Source organism: Panthera uncia, chromosome C2 (assembly GCF_023721935.1).
Source record: "Panthera uncia isolate 11264 chromosome C2, Puncia_PCG_1.0, whole genome shotgun sequence".
NCBI lineage: Eukaryota > Metazoa > Chordata > Mammalia > Carnivora > Felidae > Panthera > Panthera uncia.
The window spans coordinates 93,798,385-93,820,232 of record NC_064810.1 but is presented as its reverse complement, the minus strand read 5'-3'; the positions used below and the strand labels follow the sequence as shown (position 1 = coordinate 93,820,232).

Below are 21,848 nucleotides of genomic sequence, written 5' to 3'. Positions count from 1 at the left end.
ACAGTTGTAGGTATCTGGGTGCCTGGGTGGTTCAGGCAGTTAAGCATCTGACTCTTGATTTTGGCTCAGGTAATGATCTCACAGTTTGTAGGATGAAGCCCCTACTTCAGGGATTCTCTCTCTCTCTCTCTCTCTCTCTCTCTCTCTCCGCCACTCCCCCACTAATGCGTGCATGCATGCACACTCTTGTTCTCTCTCTCAAAATAAATAAAATAAAATATTTTAAAAACCATACTTGTAGGTATCTTGAATTTTTTGAAGTGACAATGGAGGATGAAGGAAAAGCGACAATGACCTGCTTGACTAGTATTTGTTTAATATTTAAAATTACTCAAAGGACATGAATAATTAACAGGAAGATGTAAATCAAAATGTTATCCTTTTGGGGCGCCTGGGTGGCTCAGTCGGTTAAGCGCCCGACTTCAGCTCAGGTCACGATCTCGCGGTCCGTGAGTTCGAGCCCCGCGTCGGGCTCTGGGCTGATGGCTCGGAGCCTGGAGCCTGCTTCCAATTCTGTGTCTCCCTCTCTCTCTCCCCCTCCCCCGTTCATGCTGTGTCTCTCTCTGTCTCAAAATTAAATAAACGTTAAAAAAAAAAAAATTAAAAAAAAAATGTTATCCTTTTAACAACGGTCCCTATTTCTGGTCATTAGGTTCTTCAGATAAAGTTATGCATCCTGTGTTTATGTATATTTGGATACAACTTGCTCACTTGTTCTAATTAAACACAGTCCTAGTCTATATCTACTTTAACTAGATGTATTTTTAGCCACTATGACTTTCCCCTTTTCTATTTTAATCTTAACAATTAAAAAGGAAGATTTTTCTAAAGATTGAACATATGGGAAATAGACACATTTGTACCCCTGGAAATATAAAAATCAAAATAAGTTGTAAGAAAGGAGGTTGGTATTTCTGGAATCTTGCAAGGCTGGTTTAATTTTATTATTGCTTGTAATATGGTGTGGTATTTCCTGTGAACTCATCAACGAATTCCAAGGACAAGCTGAAAATCACTAAGTTCTGCAGTTGGGTCTGGGAGCTCACAGTGAAGGGGGTTTTGTGTAACTGAAAGTTTGGTATAGCTGGTCTCCCCAGATGTTGGGGAAATACAAAAGGTGTTCGTTGTGTTCAAGAAAAATTCAAATAGTTCACTAAAAGTGTAGTTATTTGTTTACATATTTATCTGATTCTTTTTAGAACTCCATCAGTGGCGAGAGATATTAATGATAAATCCAACGATGGCCATGAATCCTTTACTGACGGCACCAGGGCAGCAGAGGATGCCACTGGTTCCTTCAACATTTGAACCTCCAACGGTGGATCGGTATTTCTTTCTGATATACTATTCTGTTCGAAGGAGAAAATGGATGACCATTAACGTTTCAAATGATGGTGACTCCAGTTTTGTTTTCTTGTCTAGTGTCACTTCCATGAACTGTGGCGCACAAATTCATATCAAGATGCTCTGCTGGCCACACGTTCAACACACTTCCCATCACTTCCCATCTGGGGCCTGCTTGACACACTCCACACATAGCTAACAAGCACTTACTATGGGACAGGCATCATACAGGTATAAACATTGATGCAATCTGCAAGGACTGCCCTAACAAAATACCACAGACTGCATGGATTCAGCAACAGAATTTTATTTCTCCTAGTTCTGGAGTCTGAAAAGCCATAGATCACGGTGTCGGCAGAGTTGATTTGTGATGAGGCCTCTGTCCTTGGCTTGCAGATAGTCGCCTTCTTGCTGTGCCCTCACCTGGCATTTTTCTCTGTGCATGCACTCCTGCTTCCTCTTCCTCTTCTTCTTCTAAGGACACCTGTCCTATCGGATCAGGGCTCCGCTGTTATGGCCACATTTAACCTTACGTACCCCATGAAAGGCCCTATCTACAAATATAGTCATAGTGGGAGTTTGGACTTCAACCTATGAATTTGGGAGGAACACAACTCACTCCATAACAGTTGAGTACCCTGGTTTTCTCATGATAGAACAATTTTTTTCTTTCAATAAAAGTGACATTATCAGTACTTAGGTTGTACACTCTGGTAGTTTCTTATTTTCCCCTCTTTAGAATATTTTGACATTCTGAGAGGAAAGTAATGTCCATTATTTATTGTTGTTGTGGAGTGTGAACAATAAATTTTGACTTCTCGAGACCACTGAAGTTTGGCAAAACAAACCAAACTGCCCACCACATAGTCAAACACTGATCCCAGATGGCAAAACCCACGGCAAAGTGTGTCTATTACATGAGAAAAGAATGTGGTCAGAATAGTATGTTGGTCATGGGAAATCAGAGAGCAGTATTAATTTGATTAGATTTTTTCCAGACATTTCTAAAACTTTTTTTTTTCTTGATGTTTCTGTTGTGTTGTCAGCTGGGTCAATCCTTCCTTAGTAGATGTTTCTCAGCACATTTCTACTGAAACCAAGAGGCTGCAGGATTTTTGCATCTTATTTTTGGAAGAGATGATAGAATCTCATCTGGCAATTAGAAAATCTCACTGCCTATGCGATGGAAAATTTGTACTGTTCCATCCTCATTTTATCTATTTTATATCTTTTTTTCCTAGAGATTTATTGTCTTCCACTGTAGCTCCTGCTGACCCAAGACAGTTTTGTGTTCCTTCCCAATTTGGATCCTCTGTTCTACCAAATGCAAATATGCCGAACGTGCTATCCAATCATGTCTACTCAGGTATGAGCAATAGATGGTCTGTGGCACCAATGTGACCTGGATGGCTGCATTAAGTTCTGCCATCGTGCCATCGCATTTACTGCTAAGTTTGGCAAAACTGTGTGGCAGGTGTGCTTGTAAGTTCTGCACTTGCTACCTAGGTTTCAATCATGGTTCCACCACTAAGTGACCACGTGTAAGTTGCTTAATGCCTCCAACTACCAATTTACTGAGGAATAACATGAAAAGTTGCAATATCTCTATCTGTCTTATCTTACACGTGAGGAACTAAAGGGGTCATGAGGAGATGAGATCTGAGAGTTAAGGGGGCTTGGGGCTGTTTATCTCTGATAGGTCAAAGTGGAGGCTTGCCTTTTATCCTGAGTAGGAGGGGAAGCTTTTGAGGAGTTTGCACAAAGGAGTGACATGGTCTGACTTACATTTTACCAGGATGGCTCCAGCTCCTGTATTTGATACAAACTTGATAGGATCAAAGCTCTGAAGATAAACTGATGGGAGTTAATGGGCTATCAGAAGAGCCAAAAGATTATGATGGGTTGGCTCTGGGTGGTGACAGTTGCATAGTAACACGTAGTTGGATTCAGTAATTATTTTGAAGGTAGAAATAACAGATTTTCTCACAGTTTAGATATGAGCTGTGTGAGAGAGAGGTCTTAAGGAGGATAGCAAAAATTTTGGTCTGAACAATAGGAGAGGTAGAGTTGCTGTTCACTGCTGAGGAAGAGTGTGAGAGGAACAGAGTTCTTGGGGTGGGAGAGATGTTATGGGCCCTGTTTTGCTCCTGTTACGTTTGAGGTACCTAACAGATAATCAGTGGGAGATGTCAGGAAGGCAGCTAAAGTGAAGAGAGGACTTCTGGAGACAGCTTGGAGATATAATTTTGGAAGTCATCAGCATAGATGAGACTAAATGAGATCATCTTTAGAGTGAGTGTTGATAGAGGTTAAACGGATGATATCTAGGACATACCAACAAGATCCAAAAGATGAGAAGGATCAAACAAGGGAGAAACAGGAGAAAACAGTGTGATGGGAGGAGACCCAGGAGAGCCTGGTGGCATTGAAGGCAAGGGACGAAGTTTTAAGGAGAGAGTGAGCATCTGGGTCAAGTATGCCTCTCGTAGATGAAGTAGACGAAAACTAAGAATATATGATTAGATTTAGCTGAGTGGAGCTCATTGGTGATCTTGATAAAAGCAATCTCAGTAGAGGGCTATCAATGAAAACATGACTGGTGGGGGCTCAAGAGAGATTAAGAAGAGAGAAATTCCTCATCATATAGAAGATCAAACTGATGTATCTTATCCCCCAAAACCGTATTCATGAGTTTCTGTTTGTCCCTGCTCTCCAATTTCAACAACTCTCAATAGATAAGAACAAGTAGGAGTGAAAAGCCTGGCACAAGAAAAAATATGATTGGTGCCAGGGCCAGTGAAGACACCAGTCTGCCTGGATTTGAGCATGTTGTGCATGGATCCAGTGCAAGGGGATAGGGCGTAGAAGCCAGGGCCTGACTGAAACTGGACACACCCACTAGAGTGTTCCAAGGACCAAAAAGGTTGTCCCAAAGGCTAATCCTGGATGAAAACCCCATCTGGCATCAAGAACCCAGTAAATCTATAGCCCATGGTTACAGGCAACACATAAATAGACCAGTGAAATAGTTGCATTGCTGACTCAGAGCCCATCTTAGTGATAAAGAATCTGGAAGCTGCCAATGTTTGGATACAAGCAAGCAAATTCACCACCTGTCTCAGGGACAGAGGTCAGGTCTCCTGACTCAAGGCTGATGTGTAGGAGAGTAAGCAATGGAAAACTAGGGCCTCAGTCCTATAGAAACTGAGCTACTAAGTTAGCAAAATAGAAACCAAGACACAAATCTATTTCAAAAAATTGGGTATCAGGAAGAAAGTAGGTTATTACAGCTGGACTAGTACTAAGTTTGATGTCATCTATTTAGGAAAGAGAAAGAAACTTGGAATAGGTTTGGGGATTCCAGATTTCAGAGGGTTCTAAAATCCAGGTAATTAAAATTGTGCCCTCTAAACTGGACTTCTCATGAGAAATTTCTCAGCATTCTTTTGCAGTCAGTACCTCATGGGTTGATAGTTTCACCCATGCTGGCTCTCTAGAGAAGAATATTTTGACCCCCCACTGAATTATAAAAAATATAATTATATTTATTTATAATTATATTTATTTTTATGTATAATTTATCTATTTATATATATAAATTATATATATAATTTATATATATTATTTATAATTATATATAATCATTTATAATTATAATTATAACCGAATTATAAAAAATATAAATTTTTTTTTAACGTTTATTTATTTTTGGGACAGAGAGAGACAGAGCATGAACGGGGGAGGGGCAGAGAGAGAGGGAGACACAGAATCGGAAGCAGGCTCCAGGCTCTGAGCCATCAGCCCAGAGCCCGACGCGGGGCTCGAACTCACGAACCGCGAGATCGTGACCTGAGCCGAAGTCGGACGCTCAACCGACTGAGCCACCCAGGCGCCCCTGAGTTATAAAAAATATAAAGCGTTAGCATTAGGAGGATTTTAGAGGCCACCTCATCCAATCTCTGAATTTTACAAATGACAAATAATCTCCCTTAAAAAATTTATAGCATTATTTATTTTAAGATGGGTTATTAATAGGAGTTAATGAGCTCTTCTAAGTTAGTACAAAGCATGTGCAAGAAGAAATTCTCTCATGATACTGACCCCTGTGTTAGGGAGAACAGATTTTCACATGTAAAACTACATAAAACAAGTACAATTTGTATGTCTATTATTGTTGAAGAATTCTCTGTGGACCTGTGCTGGTCTATGAAGAGGTTGTGCGAATAAATGCATAAATAGATAAACTTTTGCAGCAATTTGACAGGGTAATTCTATGTCTATTAATCTGATCATTTTTTACATTACACTTGTATTTGTCCTTGTTTTCATTTCAATTTTACAAAAGTTTGTTTTATTGTATTTTTAAAAAATTTTTTTATGTTTCTTTCTGAGACAGAGAGAGACAGAGCATGAGCGGGGGAGGGGCAGGAAGAGGGGGAAACCCAGAATCTGAAGCAGGCTCCAGGCTCCCAGCTGTTAGCACAGAGCCCAGGGTGGGGCTGGAACTCACAAACCGTGAGATCATGACCTGAGCCGAAGTTGGTCGCTCAACCAACTGAGCCACCCAGGCTGTTTTATTATATTTTTAAAAATGTTTTGGCCCATGAGGGGCAGAAATTTTAAAAGAAAAAAAAAATACTGCTTTACCATAGATGGTTTAAAAAGCATCGGTATAGACTCTAAGTGCATTAGGAGTACAGAGAAAGAAAAAAATCAATAGAGCATAAAGTTACCAGGCAAGAATAGAGCCTTGAATTCCGTAATGCTGCTGTTATTTCAAGACACTTCAGAAGATTGACACAAAGAATGTAATTTCTACCAACTTCATTGAAGGCATTTTGCAAAAAGTATCTTCCTCAGACACACCAAAAAGTCCACATAGAGAGCTTTATATCTTATCCATGAAATCATTGAATTTATTTCCAAGTGTTTTGGTGCACAAGAAGCACTTAGTTACTTTTTTTTTTTAAAGGTCAACTGATTTCTCTTGCAGCAAAAGAAAAGAAAAATTATCAGTTTTTGCTTCAAAAGCTAGAAACAAAGAGATCCACAGTTCATTTCATTTTTTTTTTCCCAAGTATGGCAGGAAAATGTCACCAATCATGAGACCCACACTTAAAGAAAAATAAAATTATCTAGTGTTTTATCATTCCATCACCAAAGTAACTCTAAGATGCTGAACAGCAATTATCTGATATTGTTTCCAACACTGTGCTCTACTGGTGGGTGGATGTTCTTTTAAATCATTGTATTTTATTTTTATTATCTTTAAATGGACATTGTTAATTTGTTTGTGGGGGGGGATGGTGGTTTTCTTTTTTAAGGTTGGGGCATTTTACCACCTGAATCCATAAAGGCAATGGCAAGAAGGAATGAAATGATTCAAAGGCAGCATACTGCCAGGTAACATAATGGTGTTGTTTTTATTTATTTTCTATTCACTTGTTCATTGGTTTTAGATGGATAGATAGATAGATAGATAGATAATAGATAGATATAGAGATACTTTTTATATGCATTCATTATATTTGTATTTTGTGTTGTATACACATACAAACTCTAATTATATACATATTAGATAGATAGATAGATAGATAGATAGATAGATACCTGATTACATACAAAAAGCACTTCAGGAATATTACAGAAAGAAATATATACAAACATATATTTAAGTTAGTTACAGATAAAAGTAAGATTAGAAATTACATAGTGAATCTATGTCTGTAGATCTTAAGAGTTTAATAATGTCTCATAATTAAAATGCCTAGTTGTGAGTCCCCTGAAATTCATATTTGCACTTCTGTTTTAAAAGACTTCAGTTCTGCCCAAATATAGGAGCTAAGCTTGCCAACCCCACTTCGGACTCTACAAGCAGAGCCCAGGCAGCCCCATGTCAGTGGCCCCAAAAGTGGACTTCAGTTGTAGCAACTAGGAGAAAGAAAAGACAGCAATAATGTCTAGGGCATGGCCCCGGGGTACAAGAAGGCCTCAGACTCAGTTTTCCATCACTGAACCCTAATGAGTCCAGGTGATAACCAATAATCAAAATAAATTAAGCAAAACCCCCAACAAATCCTCCCCCACAACTCCTGCCAATTGCATTGATTTGTAACAGTTGAGACTTGCATTGACTTCCTTGAGTCCCACTAAGATTATACTTTGGGGTTTAGAAAACTCTTTCCAGAACTTTGATTTCTTCGAGGATTAATTTCTGGCAAGAAACTACCCTGTGCTATGTTATTCCCATTCCTGCGAAATTTGCCAGATCTATTAGAGGTAATGCTTTAAAGACAGGTCTTGGACTTCCATTGTGAGATTCGGCCAAACCTTTCATCCTCAGGTCTTATTCCAAACTCTCCTTCCTGGTGATTTTCAAGGGAATTCGTGTTTCCACCCAACAAACTTCTGATAAGTAGTGGGAAGACCTGGGAAAAGCAGAGGTTCCATCTCAAGGAACACAGAGAACCATTAAGATTATATTTCTAGCAGTTTTCTTGGGGTGTATAAAATATATTGTTTTGTTTTTAGGATGGAAATGGAAATGCATGCATTTTACCAGCAAAGGAGAATAGAAAAAGTGAATCCCAAGGGACTAGCAGGACCAGGGATACCATTCCTCTATAGCTCCAGCATCCCTCCTGGCCCAGCCAACTACCATGGCAGGAGCATGCTCCCTGCCAGTGACCTGCATTTTCACAGAAGCACCCTGAGAAACCTTCAGGGAACCCCCACGCTAGTGGCAGCTGGTCCACATTTTCTAGAAAGCTGGAGTCAGAAATGTCGTCGTCTCAGGAGAGGTGCTGGGAATCAGAAAGTTCTAGACAGCGATACTGAGAGCTCTAAAAGTCAAGGAGAAGAAAAAATCTTAGGCCAGACTCATGTGATTCCCTATGAAGAGGATGAATTTGCAAAAGAACCAGAAACCGAAGCTCTCAACAATCAGAAGTCAAGGGAAACCAATGAAAAGCCAGCTCTTGGCAACACCTGTGGGGAGCTCGAGCCCACCCATAAAAAACCTTGGGGAGCTCATGGTGCTCCCCTAGAAGCAAAGGCCTGGGATGGTGCAAAGGAGAAGATTTCAGAGCAAGGCTTTGCAGCCTGTGGTGAAAAGAATGGGGTTTGTCCCCCAATTCCTCGACCGTCTCTGCCAGGTGGGTGTCAGGGGCCAATGGCAGATTCTAATGAGCCACAGGTCACCACGTCCTTAAGTTATTACATAATGTACCATTCTCATCGTGTTTCCTTTTATTCTTCTTTTTCTTAATCCTATTCAGGACTATGTCTTCTTGAAGTCCCTTTATTATGTTTGTTCCAATAAGCCATATTAGTGAAACTTGTCTCTATTTATATATTGCTGTATATATTGCTGTATAGAGAATTTTCAGCTAGGAAGCTAGGAAAGCTAGGAAGGCAAGAATGAGGAAAGATGGGGAAACCTACCAGAATTTTAAATTAAATTTTTAATTTAATTTGCTATTAACTTCTTCAATACAAAATAGAGGGACTTCTTCCTTAAAAGTATGAATTCCATCTCCCCTGTATTTAAGTGCAGAAAACAATAGACAGTTAAACAAAAGCATTAACTTTCAGTGCCCATTCCTGTTACGATAACTTTTTACCTAAAAACATTAACATACTACCCTCCCAAACAAACACTGAATAGTTTCTAGAACTTCTTTTGGTAAAAACATTTTAAAACACAGGTATTTGGGGGAGGTAGTTGTAATCTCGTCACCAAACCAATTGTGTTGGTGACTTACCCTTACAAAGCGTTAATTTGCCATTTCGATGAATATGTGGCTACATTCTCATGTCACCTAGAGAGCATGGTAATTCATAGAACATCATAGAACATGACAGTGTTCATCTGGAGAATGAAATCCACAGGGCATGTCTATTAGAACCTGAGAGAAAATGAAGCAGTATGGAACGTCTTTGTTTATTTACGATAATGCTGTCATTAAAGATCCTTTAGAAGAAGGAAAGAAAGGAGATTGCTAAATTTTTCAGAAAATATCTCTCAGTATTGTTTAAGGAGCTTGCACATAGATATGAAGGGACCCTCTGTGGTATATATATAAAGGGACCCTCTGTGGTAATAGAATATAAGGAAATTAATGTAACTATACATAAAACCGTGCTCTTAGTTTCCCCTTTTCCTGGAAATTGTATACCACAAAATAATTTCCTTTCCACTTTTAAAGGAGCGCACCCACTGGTTACAATTGGGGAAAATCTGTCTTTGGATGAAGATATTCAGAAATGGACCGTGAATGACGTGCACGACTTCATTAGGGGCCTTCCAGGTTGTTCAGATTATGCTCAGGTGACTGAACATTTAAGTACTTTCATAAAAATAAGACATTTTGAAATATGTTTCCTTCAACATGGGTTCTGCCAAACTTGCATTTTTCTCTCAGAGAAGTTTGCTTCTCTGAGTTTGCTTCTAATCTACCCCTTGTATGTCATCGACTGACGGGGGACAGGAGCCTCTGATTGCTGAAGCTTGGGTCATGTCCCCACAGCCCATCTGCAGGGGAGGCTGGGAAAGCCAATGTCTGGCATTAGTTTCTGTTCCATCAAGATTCCTAGGAGATAGGAATTTACCCAAAATTAGGAGATTCAGAGGCTAAACATCCAAAAATATTGAGAAATGATGAGTACTTTCCCTATTCTTTCATATAGCAAACATTGGGGGGCACATACTTCTGTACCAGAAGTTTTAGACTACTCATAATAGGTAATAGAAATATATTATTTATTCTAAAAAGAGTAACAAGCCTATAGATCTGAAAAATAAGAAATTAACTACTTTCAAATTCTCTATTTATGCCAGGGCAATATGCAAAAGGGAATACACACGTATAATTCAGTCTGGTAGATAAAATACTATTTTTTTGAATCATAATGAACCATTAGGACAGTTGGAAAGAAGACTAGCTCTCCTCATATGGGAAAACCGGTGACAAAAATAATGGGTTGGCCGGTTTTTGAAGTTTATGTCAATGCTACATTTTCATATATGAAGTTTATTTTTTCAAGTGATTTAATAACACAACTTTAAGCTGCAATTTGCTTACTAAATCTGGTGTCATTATCTTTGGTTTATATATTAAAGGAAAAAAAGGCAAGGAAAGGACATTATAATTTAACATAATTAACTGATGTTAGAAATGACTTTTTTCAGATCTTGGTTTTATGATCATTTTTTTTCTTCAATTTAATGCCATTAATTCTTCTACTTTTTCTTTTTCTTTTTTTTTTTTTTTGTTCTGTTTATGGGACTTATGGAAAATTAGATAGAGTAGTGGTTAAGAGCATAGCTTATGAAACTAGAAAGTACAAGTTCAAATCCTGGCTTTTCTGTTATCTGGACATGTGACCTAGGACAAGCCGCCTGTCTTCTTAGTGCTGTTTTTCATCTGTAAAATGGGGATAATTATATAATTTATCCTCAAAGGATTGTGGTAAGCAGTAAAGAGGGCCTGGCACCTTATAAGTTCTTGATGAGCGTTAATTTCACCATGCTATCAGAGGCTCCTCAAGATAACGGGTTCCTTATCAGGCAAGTTGTATTCTTTCAGTTATCCACTTTGTCTTTTTGCATACTTTGTAAAAAAATTTTGTCCTGTTTTCTCCCATTCAATGAGTCTAACCTTATTATTTTCTTATTAGTCATTGACCATGGGGCAATCCCTTTTTAAATTTATCTATTCCACTTATCAAGTGCCGCACCAACTGCCAGTACAACAAAGTTACCAAATTTTGATAACAGTCTGAAATAAGCAATAGTTGAAATCAGCAATAAGCAATGAACATGTGATTGCTGGCTTCTGGGTGGGCCAAATCTGTTTGGCCCCTCATTATTCTTCATCAGCCAGTGATCCACAGGCATGGAAGTGCCGCTTATGAGACCCGCTCTTGTAATAAATGATGCTACATGCATTTCATACTTTATCATCCCAAATGTCTTCTTATGGGTATGTAGAAGTCACATAAGCACGAATACCCCACACTTTGCTGACTCATTATCTCTCACCAACAGGATGTCAGCGCTCCTTTCCCCACCCCAAGAAATGGAACAGTTATTTCTAGGTGTTTCTCAAATGTGGTTAGGGTCAAGTTCTGCTCTTGTTTCTTCATGAGTCTATTCCCTCTCAGCTGGTGACTGATGGTGAAATCAACAGCAAGAAGAACACTGCCCTGCTAGGCATGCCCCTGCCGTGTTAGGGACAGTATTCTGTACAGAAATGGAGAGAGTCCCCTTGGATGCAATTGAGTGCAACAAGCTCAGAAGCAGCACAGCTCGGGCACAGCTGTCCCTGGAATCCTTGTCTAGTATGTCACAGCCTGGGACTAGTCAGGGTCACACCCACCATGTCTCCCACACCCACCCTGCTGTCTTCTTTCTCATCTCTGCCTTAGGTGGCCACTCAGCAACCTCCTACCAACTGCCTCCTGTAGGTATAAAAAGAAAGCCAGAAAAAAATAACCACAACTAAACCTCAAAGCTCCTATGCAAATGAATTCTTTTAAATAGAGAGAGAGAGGGTTCGTAGCTCAATTGTTCAGGGACATCCAGGAGAGCCTGTGACACATCTTGTTTGTTCTAAGTAAATGTCTCATTCAAGGAACTCAGCAGATAAAATATTCTCTCCCTAAAAGAACCGAAATTACTAAAATTATGTGTACATTTATATGGTGCTCCTGGCTTAAACTGCTGTCTTGACAAGGAAGTAGGAGGGACATGTGAGTGACACTGGCATATTCTGCAACTTTGCCTCAGGCCCAGGTTCATCCGTCAGGGCTGAGGCTTGGGTCCTCATGCAAGTCAGTCCCAGCTGCCAACCTGTCTCTGTTTGAAAAAGTATCCTGGGGCACCTGGGTGGCTCAGTTGGTTGAGCATCTGATTTCAGCTCAGGTCATGATCTCACAGTTTGTGAGTTCGAGCCCAGCATCAGGCTCTATGCTTACAGCTCAGAGCCTACAGCCTGCTTCAGATTCTGTGTCTTCCTCTTTCTCTGCCCCTCTCCCACTCACACTCTGTCTCTCTCTCTCTCAAAAATAAGTAAACATTAAGAAAACTAAAAAAGAAAAGAAAAGAAAATGCATCCCTTCATTCCTCAATGGAATCCCTACAAAGGAAAGAGAAATGGGCCAAACCTTCCCACCATTAATACATTTAACTGTTTTCACCAGTACCCCTTTCTCTGAATGGCAGCAGGATTACATAGCAAAAATCCTGGATCAGAATGAGAAACCTTTTATTTTCTAAGTTCTCTACTTGGCAAGCTCAGCTTCTTGGCAACTCACTTAACCTTTTCTACACTGGTTGTCTCATTATTATAATAATGCCTACTTTTTGCTGAACATGGACTATATGCAAATCTCTGTATCAGGCACGTCGTTTAGATTATCTTTTAAATTTAATGTATACCAATTCCATGAAGAAGATATTAACTCTATTTTGCAGCTGAGTAAAACTGAGCATCACAGTGTCTAAGAGAGTGAGTGCTTGAAAAATGTGTATGAGACTACAAATCTATCTCTTTCCACCACAATTACTTTACGCTGAAGATACTGGGCCATATGGTTTATAGTCAAGGGTACCTGGGCCCCTAGGTATTGTCAAAGGTGGTAAAAGGAATCCTTAATTTATTCCTAATACTTCAAAAAACGTTAAGAGAAATCATACGTTTCCCCAAGATAAGGCTACAAGCCTAACCAAAGTGTCAACTTTTTCACTTTGGCCTAAGATAAGTTAGTTCATGTTAGGCATTCTATAATTTCCTTAATTAAAGTAGGAAACGAAATAATTACTTAGCAAACACAGTTTATAAATAACTAAAATCTATTAGAACAAGAATTTCCTAGTACAGAAGCTTCCCCAAAAGACTTGACTTTTCAGTCAGTCCTGAGGCATGCCCTCCAATATAGTGGACACAAGACAAATATGGTTCCCCTTGCCACTGAGCTTAAAGTCCAGAAGAGGGACACTAGTAAGGAGTTCCACATCAACGTGGAGATGCTACGAGAGAGCAGGTACAGAGCATGGTGGGCACACACGGGAGGGCCTTGTGGCTTCTTGAAGGGAGAGGCATCTGTAAGTGAGATTACTAGCTGAGGGGGGAGGGGAGGTGGAAGAGAGGCAAAGGAGAAATTTCCAAGTGAAGACCAGGAACCAGAAAGAATTTAGCACAGCTGGGATTTCGAGATAGCTTCCAGTGGCAGAGAAGGCAGTGAGAGAGGGGACAATGGCAAGATAAGAGGCTGGATGAGGGGAGGGGGTCGGGTCACAAAGAGCTGTGGAGACCCAGGGAGGGACTGTGGCTTTATCCTGGAGGCAGTGGAGGTTTTAAGCATGAGTGGCATACTTAGCTTTATATTTCAGAAAGGTCACTCAGGTTGCTCTTATGAAAATAGGTTGAGGGCAGCAAGACTAGTGGGGAAGCTCTAGATCCAGGGTGGCACCAGTGGGGCGGGTAGACAAGAACACTATGGAAAAGGCAGAATTGGCGTGATTCAGCTTGTGAGTTTAAGGTATACATTAGGGAGCCTTCAGCAGAAAGAGATATTCACTGAAGCCAAGAGAGAGACTGAGACGAATCAGGAAGACCAAAGAGCACCTGAGGCAGAAGCCTAAGGAACCCTAACCCATAAACATGGATAAAGAAATAATAGCCACACAAGTGACTGAGAAAGAAAGGCAGAGAGTACCCAGGAGGGAGCGCCTTGCAAAGGCCAGGAAAGAGCTTTTTTTTTTTTTTTTTTTTTTTTTTTTTAATGAAAAAGTAGTCAACAATGTCAAATACAGCCAGGAACACCAGGAACATCCATGCACTTGGTAACAGTAGAGTCACCGGGGACCCAGAGACAAGCAGGTTTAGTGGCCTAGTGAGGGTAGAAGTCAGAGTCCTTGAGACTGAGGAATGACTGGACAGTAAGAACATTGAGGCAGGGAAGATCAAAACTCTTGAGAAACTGGCCTGTGAAGGGGATGAGAGGTATAGGGCTGTATCTAGAGACGGAGTGAGGAAGCGTTTGTGTAGATGCCTTATTATTGTTTGCTTAATGATGGAGACTTGGGTAAATGCCAATGGGAAGGAGCCAGCTCAAGAGGGGAGACTAACACTGAGAGAGGGGGTTATCTACTGAGTGAAGCCTGAGGTGGGAGGGGTGAGGAGATTGTCTTCAATGAAGAGATTGTCTTCAAACACTGAGAGACACTCTTCCACCATATCAGGACCAAGGGAGAAAATACAAGTTTTTAGGTTGCTGGGCAGAATTAGAGGAAGTTCTTGTCTATTGGTTTCTTTCCTTTCCTTTTCTTTCCTTCCCTTCCCTTCTCTCTTTTCCTTTTCTTTACTTTTCTTTTCTTTTAATTAGGAAGTTATATAATCTGCTGAAAATGAGGGAGGATTCTGTAAGATCTTAAGTTTGAAGAGTGTGAAGAGAGCTTGAAAATAGAAAAAAGAGGAAACTTATCAGTAAATAGAGGATTGCCGGGCAGATGGAAGCTGGAGATCATGAAATTACAGCACTACCAAATCTGCCCAGATTTTTGATTCATCTCTTTATCTGCCTGGAATCTTTGTCCACCGGTGGCCTTCCTAGTTTCCAGAAGAAAAGAAGGCACGGTGGCATCCACTACACAGGCAGAACAGATAGGGCCCCGGAAAGGCCGAACGCTACAGCATTTGCCTGCATTTCCCTCTCCTCCCCTTGCCATGCATGCAGGGCAGTGGACGGATACACTGCACCTGTCAGCGTGAGAGGTAAAATTTGTCTGCCATGGTTTCCACCCACCACACTTTACTCAGCCTATTTGTCCATTCATTGGTTTGCCCAGCAACATTTATTGCACATCTACCATATCCCAGCCACAGCATTATAGGGGCACTGGTAAACAAGACATGGGCCTGCCCTCAAGTCATAACTATTCCAGGTTGGATCTGAGTTCCAGAGACAGAATTACAATGTACTCCAAGAGTCATTAAAGAGCACAGACGTGCTACTGGATCACAGAAGAGAGAGTAACTGAAAATAAGAAACTTTATGACATTTTGTGTCATCCTCAAGCAGTCTTAATGGTTCCTTCAAAACTAAAATACCTATATATGAACAAGAATTTGGGGGGTGCCTCAGTCGGTTAAGTGACCGACTCTTTTTATTTGAAAGAGAGAGAGAATGTGTGTGTAAGTGGGGAAGGGGCAGAGAGAGGGAGAGAGAGAGAGAATTCCAAGCAGGCTCTGCACTGTCAGCACAGAGCCAGATGAGCGGCTCAAACCCACGAGCCGTGAGATCACGACCTGAGCTGAAATCAAGAGTCGGATGCTTAACCGACTGAGCCACCCCAGCGCCCCAAGTGACTGACTCTTGATCTTGGCTCAGGTCATGACCTCACATAGTGAGTTCGAGCTCTGAGAAGGGCTGTACACTATCAGTGCAGATCATGCTTGGGATTCAATCTATGTGTCCCTCCCCCTCTTGCATTTTCTCTCTGTCTCTCTAAATAAATAAATAAAAAAGGAAAGAAAGAAAGAAAGAAAGAAAGAAAGAAAGAAAGAAAGAATGAATTGGGGGGGGGCCACCTAGCTGGCTCAGTGGGGAGAGCATGCAAGTCTTGATCTCAAAGTCATGAGTTTGAGCCCCACATTGGGTATAGAGATTACTTAAAAAAAAATTGTTTATTTTTATTTATTTACTTATTTTATTTAAGAGAGACAAAAGGGGGGTGGGGAGAGGAGCAAAGGTAGAGAGAGAACCTTAAGCAGGTTCCACGCTCAGCATGGAGCCTGACAGGGGGCTCCATCCCACCACTGTGAGATCATGACCTGAACTGAAATCAAGAGTCGGATGCTCCGCTGACTGAACCACCCAGCTGCCCCACACAGGAATTTTTTCTAAAGACATGCAAAGTTCACACCTTTTGTTTTTGATAAAGGTATTTAAAGATCATGCAATTGATGGAGAAACCTTGCCATTACTCACCGAGGAGCATCTTCGCAGCACTCTGGGATTAAAGCTAGGGCCGGCGCTCAAGATTCAGTCTCAGGTATGGTGAGTTCTCATAACCAAATATGTATTAATGGTATGAGGCTTAAGAGAAATATGTTACTTTTCTCCTGTTGTAATATGCACAATACCCACTTAACCTCTTTATTAAGCTTTGCCCCTCTGTGGGTGGGGACCTGACAGAAATGGGGAAACCTGAAAGCTTTGGGTGGGGTAGTGGTACTCATTCCTAGCTATGGTTGGGAAGGCACAAAGCAGTGGTGTGCTGGTGAATGTTTAACAACTAGTTCCCTTTAAAAAACAAAATGAACGCTGACTTGTAGCATCTGTTAATTTCTGTAATGTAAATACGCCTACGATGGCTGACAAACTCCTAATGTCATGTCCCCGAATTCAGAATCAGGGAGAGAGGCGCAGCAGTGCCCCATTTTAGAGCATGTTCACCATATGGATACACATAACTGACCTCAGGAGCAGAATAATAATAATTAATAGTAAAATCGTTAGGTAAAAACAATTAAGGAGTGATCAGTTTTGAGTATTGATGACTCGAGTTTTCAATATAATGTATTTAATTGTAAATTTAAATAATTTAATTTTTAACAATGCCACATTTAGCAACTGCTTTGCAAACTTCCAGAAAATGTAATGATTGGCTCTTGAGACTGGACCGAGCCAACTCCAGTTCATGACTTCTCACCATCTCCGCTGCTTCCTTCAGGACTAAAGCACCAGTATCTCTCATTAGATTACTGCTTTAGCCTTCTGTTTGCCCTGCTCCGCCTTTGCCCTCCCAGAGCCTATGCACAAAACAGTTCAGGATGATCCTTCTAATACATAGGACAGACCATGTCACCCTTTGGCTCAAAAGTCTGCAATAGCTCCCCATTTCCTCCAGAGTAACTGCCCAAAGTTTATATCATTTGTGCTCCTCTCCACCCACCATTATCCTTACCTTCCTGACCTCGTCTTCTACTTACCTCCCCTCTGCTCCACACCCCCCAGTTACTGCTTTTGACCACTGGCCTCTGGATGCTGCTTAAACTTGTCGGCAAGCTCCCCCAAAGGGCCGTTCCCTCTGCCTGGGATGCTCTTCCCCTGATATCCTCATGCTTTGTTCCCTTACCTCCTTCATCTTTGCTCTGCTATATCTTCTTAATGAAGCTTGCTCTGATCGCCCTATTTACAATTGTACCCAGCTCAGCATCTGTGCACACTACTGCTGTTCCTTTTCTTCTCTTCTTCCCCAACAGCACCTATCATCTTCAATCATACAATGCAATGCATTTATTATATTCATGTTTATTGTTGATTCCCCCCCCCCAAACCCACTAGAATGTAAGCTCCATGAGAGTATAGATCTTTATCTGTTTTGTTGACTAATGTATCTTTAGAGTATACAAGACTCATGATAGGTCAAAAGTTATTTGTTGAAAGAGTGAGTTTCCTAAAAGTGAAACCAAGAATCATCAACTGATTCTTCCCAGAATTTATACAGAACTGAACCACTTTACAATACATATTTACGCAAAGAACAATGAGACTTCAAAATGTCCTTCGAAAACCATTTTTATCTGCCAAAAAAGTTTAGGGTAAAGAAGTTCTTTATTTCTAGTGTAAACACCTTAATGTTTCCATTGGTATTCTTTTTTTTTTTTTTTTCAACTTCTTATTTTGGAATGATTTTAGGTATAGAAAAGTTGCAAAGATAATAGAGTTCACCCAGCTTTTCTTAAGGCTAACATTTTACATAATGTGGCACATTTGTCAAAACTAAGAAATTAACATTGGTACAATATGGTATTCACTTTTAAATAATTTATTTTTTTCTTTTAATTTTTTTTTTTTTTGTTTATTTATTTTTGAGAGACAGAGAGAGAGCACGAGCAGAGGAGGGGCAGACAGAGAGGGAGACAGAGAACCTGATGCAGGTTCCAGGCTCCAAGCTGTCAGCACAGAGCCCAACACAGGACTCAAACTCACGGACTGCGAGATCATGACCTGAGCCGAAGTCGGATGCTTAACTGACTGAGCCACCCAGGCGCCCCAACAATTTATTTTTCTTTAGTGAGGATACTATCCCTCTTGGCATTCTAATGACACTGCATGTTTTTTTTTTTCTCAAATCTGATTTACTTTGGCTTTAATTTATCACTCTGGCACTTATTTTTTTCTCCCTTAACAACGTGGCCAGCTCTAAGCCTTTCTTTTTTCTTTTTGAATATAGTTGGCATACAGTGTTACATTCTCCAAGTCAGTCTTCATCTTGTCCTCACTTGCCATCACTGTTAGCCCCAAATCATTTTCACAAGGCTGTAGTCATTTCCTGTGCTCACACCTAATGTGTATAAGTAACTCTATGGAGCCCAAGTGAGCTCTAAAGTCCAGGCTCCATCTGCCTGCACAACAGGACAGAGCTCCCCAGAAGCTGTGGGGGAGATCTCAATCTCCAAAATGGGAAGCAGGGGCAAAATTCCATTATAGTAAGCCCTGCTGAGAAGAAGAAAACCCACCCGGATGACCAGAAACTTAAAAGGTGGACCTGAACAGGGCATACAAGGCATACAGGACATTACTGGAATCTGAGAACCCAGTATTATTAGAGGAGAAGAAGCTGGGTTTGAGCTATGACAATGTGAACGACGTAGAAATCCCCTGGGTCCCATGGAGGGTGAGGTGTGTGTAAGAGCCCAGCGGTTAATGCTGGGGCACCGAGGCCCAAAGCGGCAATGTTTATGTCTCAACACTAAGGCAACTTGAAGCCACCTGTGTGCTGAATCTCAGCTTAGAGCCTCAGCTTAGAGAAGTGCCAGTTGGGCATTGGTAAAGGTGGAGTGGGGTGTCTGTGGGATCTGTTGAGGGACCCTTAGGAAAGGGTGAGGTGGAGTAAACTCAGAGTGAAATGATTGTGTCACAGATGAACCATAGCAGACCCAGAGCCAGGAATTACAAAGTTGCTACCACGGTGATATCCAGTTTTACAGTAATAAACGCTGGATGTTTCTGAGAGAAAGAAAAACCCCCCACATCCTAGAACGGTGTCCCTCACAACTATCTAGATGCCCCATGCCTGAAATTACCTATCCTTCCTGCCATGTGTGCCTAAGCAGAGGATGCTGGGTTATTGAAAGAATCTATAGACTTAATTGTTATAATCATTTTGTCTCCAAAGGTATCTCAGCAAGTGGAAAGTATGTTGTATAAGAAAAGTCTTTTACTTCCTACCCATACAAAACAACCATTTGATCAACCAGCAGATACATCCCCTCTTTTGGATTTTAATTCCTGGGGTGATACATTGGATGTCCCTTGTTCCCAGGATATAACAATTCCTAAATGAAGCGAACAAGATAGCATGAGAAATTAAAACCCTCAAGGAGCAAGAACAGTCTTAATCAGTTTTCCAAAGAGTCCAGGACATTCTGAAGGGTGTGTGAGGGTTTCCCAAGATGAGATGGAAGCTGGGAAGAAGAGAAAGCCAGCCCTCCTGGAGCCCTTAAGGAGGCCTTGTCCGAGAGCCTTCCTAATGTGACTTCAGCCCAAAGTGGCTGCAGGTGTATCCTTGGAAGCAAATGCTGAATGAAGGAGAGCATTTGCAAACACCAAAAAAGCTACAGTTGGATGATTCCATGAGGAAATCTCCTAAGAAGCCAAAAGAACCAATACTGAAAAAAAAAAAAAAGAGTTCCTTATCTCCCTTCACTCATTTCCCATCCCCCAACCCAGAAAGAGACCAAGGCAATCCCATAGAGTTGAAAGATGTAGAAGAAAAAGTGGCAAAGTACAAAAATGAGAAAGAGAAGCTGACCACAAGGCCTCCACTTTTTCTCACTTCAGGCTTCCAGGCTGAAGAAGGACCAAGCCAGGGAAGAACAGGTTTAACCTTTCAGTTCAGAGAGACTGTTATTCAGCATTTTCTTTCTGACATGAAATTGTCATGACTCAAAATAACTCCTAATTATCTGAGACGGAGATGAAAAGTAACAGTACCCACCTCAGATTTCCCACAAAGGGTGGGGATAGAGTTATCTCTGCAAAGCAGGTTTGAATTGGCTGGAGGGAGGGGAGAAGATGAAGGTGACTTTCTGCTTGTCCCCGTGGAGTCCCTCTCAACTTTACACTTAACAGAAAGCCTCTGAAAAGATACACAAGAAACGGCTAGGAGTTTGCTCAAGGAAGGGACTGGCAACAGGGGCATGAGGGAAACTTAGCACATACCCTCCTGTACATTTTAAATGTCCAACGATGAGAATGCATTTTCTATTTTTAAAATTTACATTTAAAATGAAGAAACTGTAGCAGGCAGCCTCGAAGATAGCCCCCAATGATCCCTGCTTCCCGGTCCCTGTGCCCTAGTGTAACGCCCTCCCCTCTTAGGTGGGATGGACTTACTGACTCATTTCTAGTGAACATAATATGAAAATCATGATGGATGTCACATCTTTGGTTCCTCTGTCTGGGATGCTCTTTCTCTCTCTTTGGAATCCCTGCTCTTGAGGGAGCCAGCTTCTATGAGTCCAGGCAGCCCTGCTGAGAGCCTGAGTGATGGAACCTGGAAACAAATCTTCTGAGGCTTGTCAAAAGCCACATTAAGGAACTTGAACGTGGCTTCTCCTCAATGAAGCACTGAGATAATTACACATGCAGCTTCTGCCTACAGCTTGATGGAGGGCCTGAACCAGAGGTCTCCACTGAGTCGCTCCTGGATTCCTGACCCGCAGAAACTGCAAAATAATAAATGTGTTGTTTTCAGCCACAAAGTTTTGGAGTAATTTATTTCACAGCAATAGATAACTAAAACAAAAAAATAAAGTGCATTGTACAACATGTATAGGCTGGTACCCACATTCACTTTTTGGTTTAAAGGTGGGTTTTTGAAGTTATTTCCCTACAAGCCAGGCTAACATCATCAAGCTTTGCTCTCTTTCACTTTTAATCTGAAAACAGCAAGGGGTTTTTGCCAACATAAAATTATATTGTACTTTCAAATATCCTTGTGGATTTGCTAATTTACTTTCTATGGAGAGAGAAAGAGAGACAGAGAGAGACTGAGGAGGGAGAGAAGGAGAAAAAGAGAAATAATCCGGGAAAATTTCAAAATTTTACGAAGTTTTGTCACATGCCCTTTCAACTGTTAGAATTCTCAGCATAGAGAAGTTTCACAAGATACCAAATGTGAGTTAACAGATGTTATGGTGGGGGATAAAAAGGAAAGTTTAATTAATATTTTTAGTGGGAAAAGGATCGTGTGGTTCAATCCATATGACAGTTTTAAATTTCTTATCCCTGCTAAATGAGTCAATCGAGTTGGTAACTGATTCACTTGAACACATGTGTCTCAAAGTCTCACTAAGGAAAGTGTTCTGACATGACTTCCTGGCATATACTATCACCAAAAAAAGCACTGTGCTTAATCTTAGATCCATGCATAAAAAAGCAGAGGATGTAGGTGAAGGAGGGTCCTCAGCTCCCTGCACTCTTCCGAT

At 40.9% G+C, this 21,848-nt stretch overlaps 1 protein-coding gene across 1 annotated transcript; it reads left to right on the top strand.

The window, feature by feature from the left end:
* Positions 1 to 1,225: 1,225 nt before the first annotated feature.
* Positions 1,226 to 19,923, top strand: SAMD7 (sterile alpha motif domain containing 7). The gene is made up of 7 exons (XM_049629625.1): positions 1,226 to 1,326; positions 2,586 to 2,710; positions 6,669 to 6,747; positions 7,876 to 8,498; positions 9,552 to 9,673; positions 16,292 to 16,402; positions 19,535 to 19,923. Exons 1-7 carry the CDS (start codon positions 1,226 to 1,228, stop codon positions 19,700 to 19,702), a joined length of 1,329 nt encoding a protein of 442 aa, XP_049485582.1. The 3' UTR covers positions 19,703 to 19,923.
* Positions 19,924 to 21,848: the final 1,925 nt, after the last annotated feature.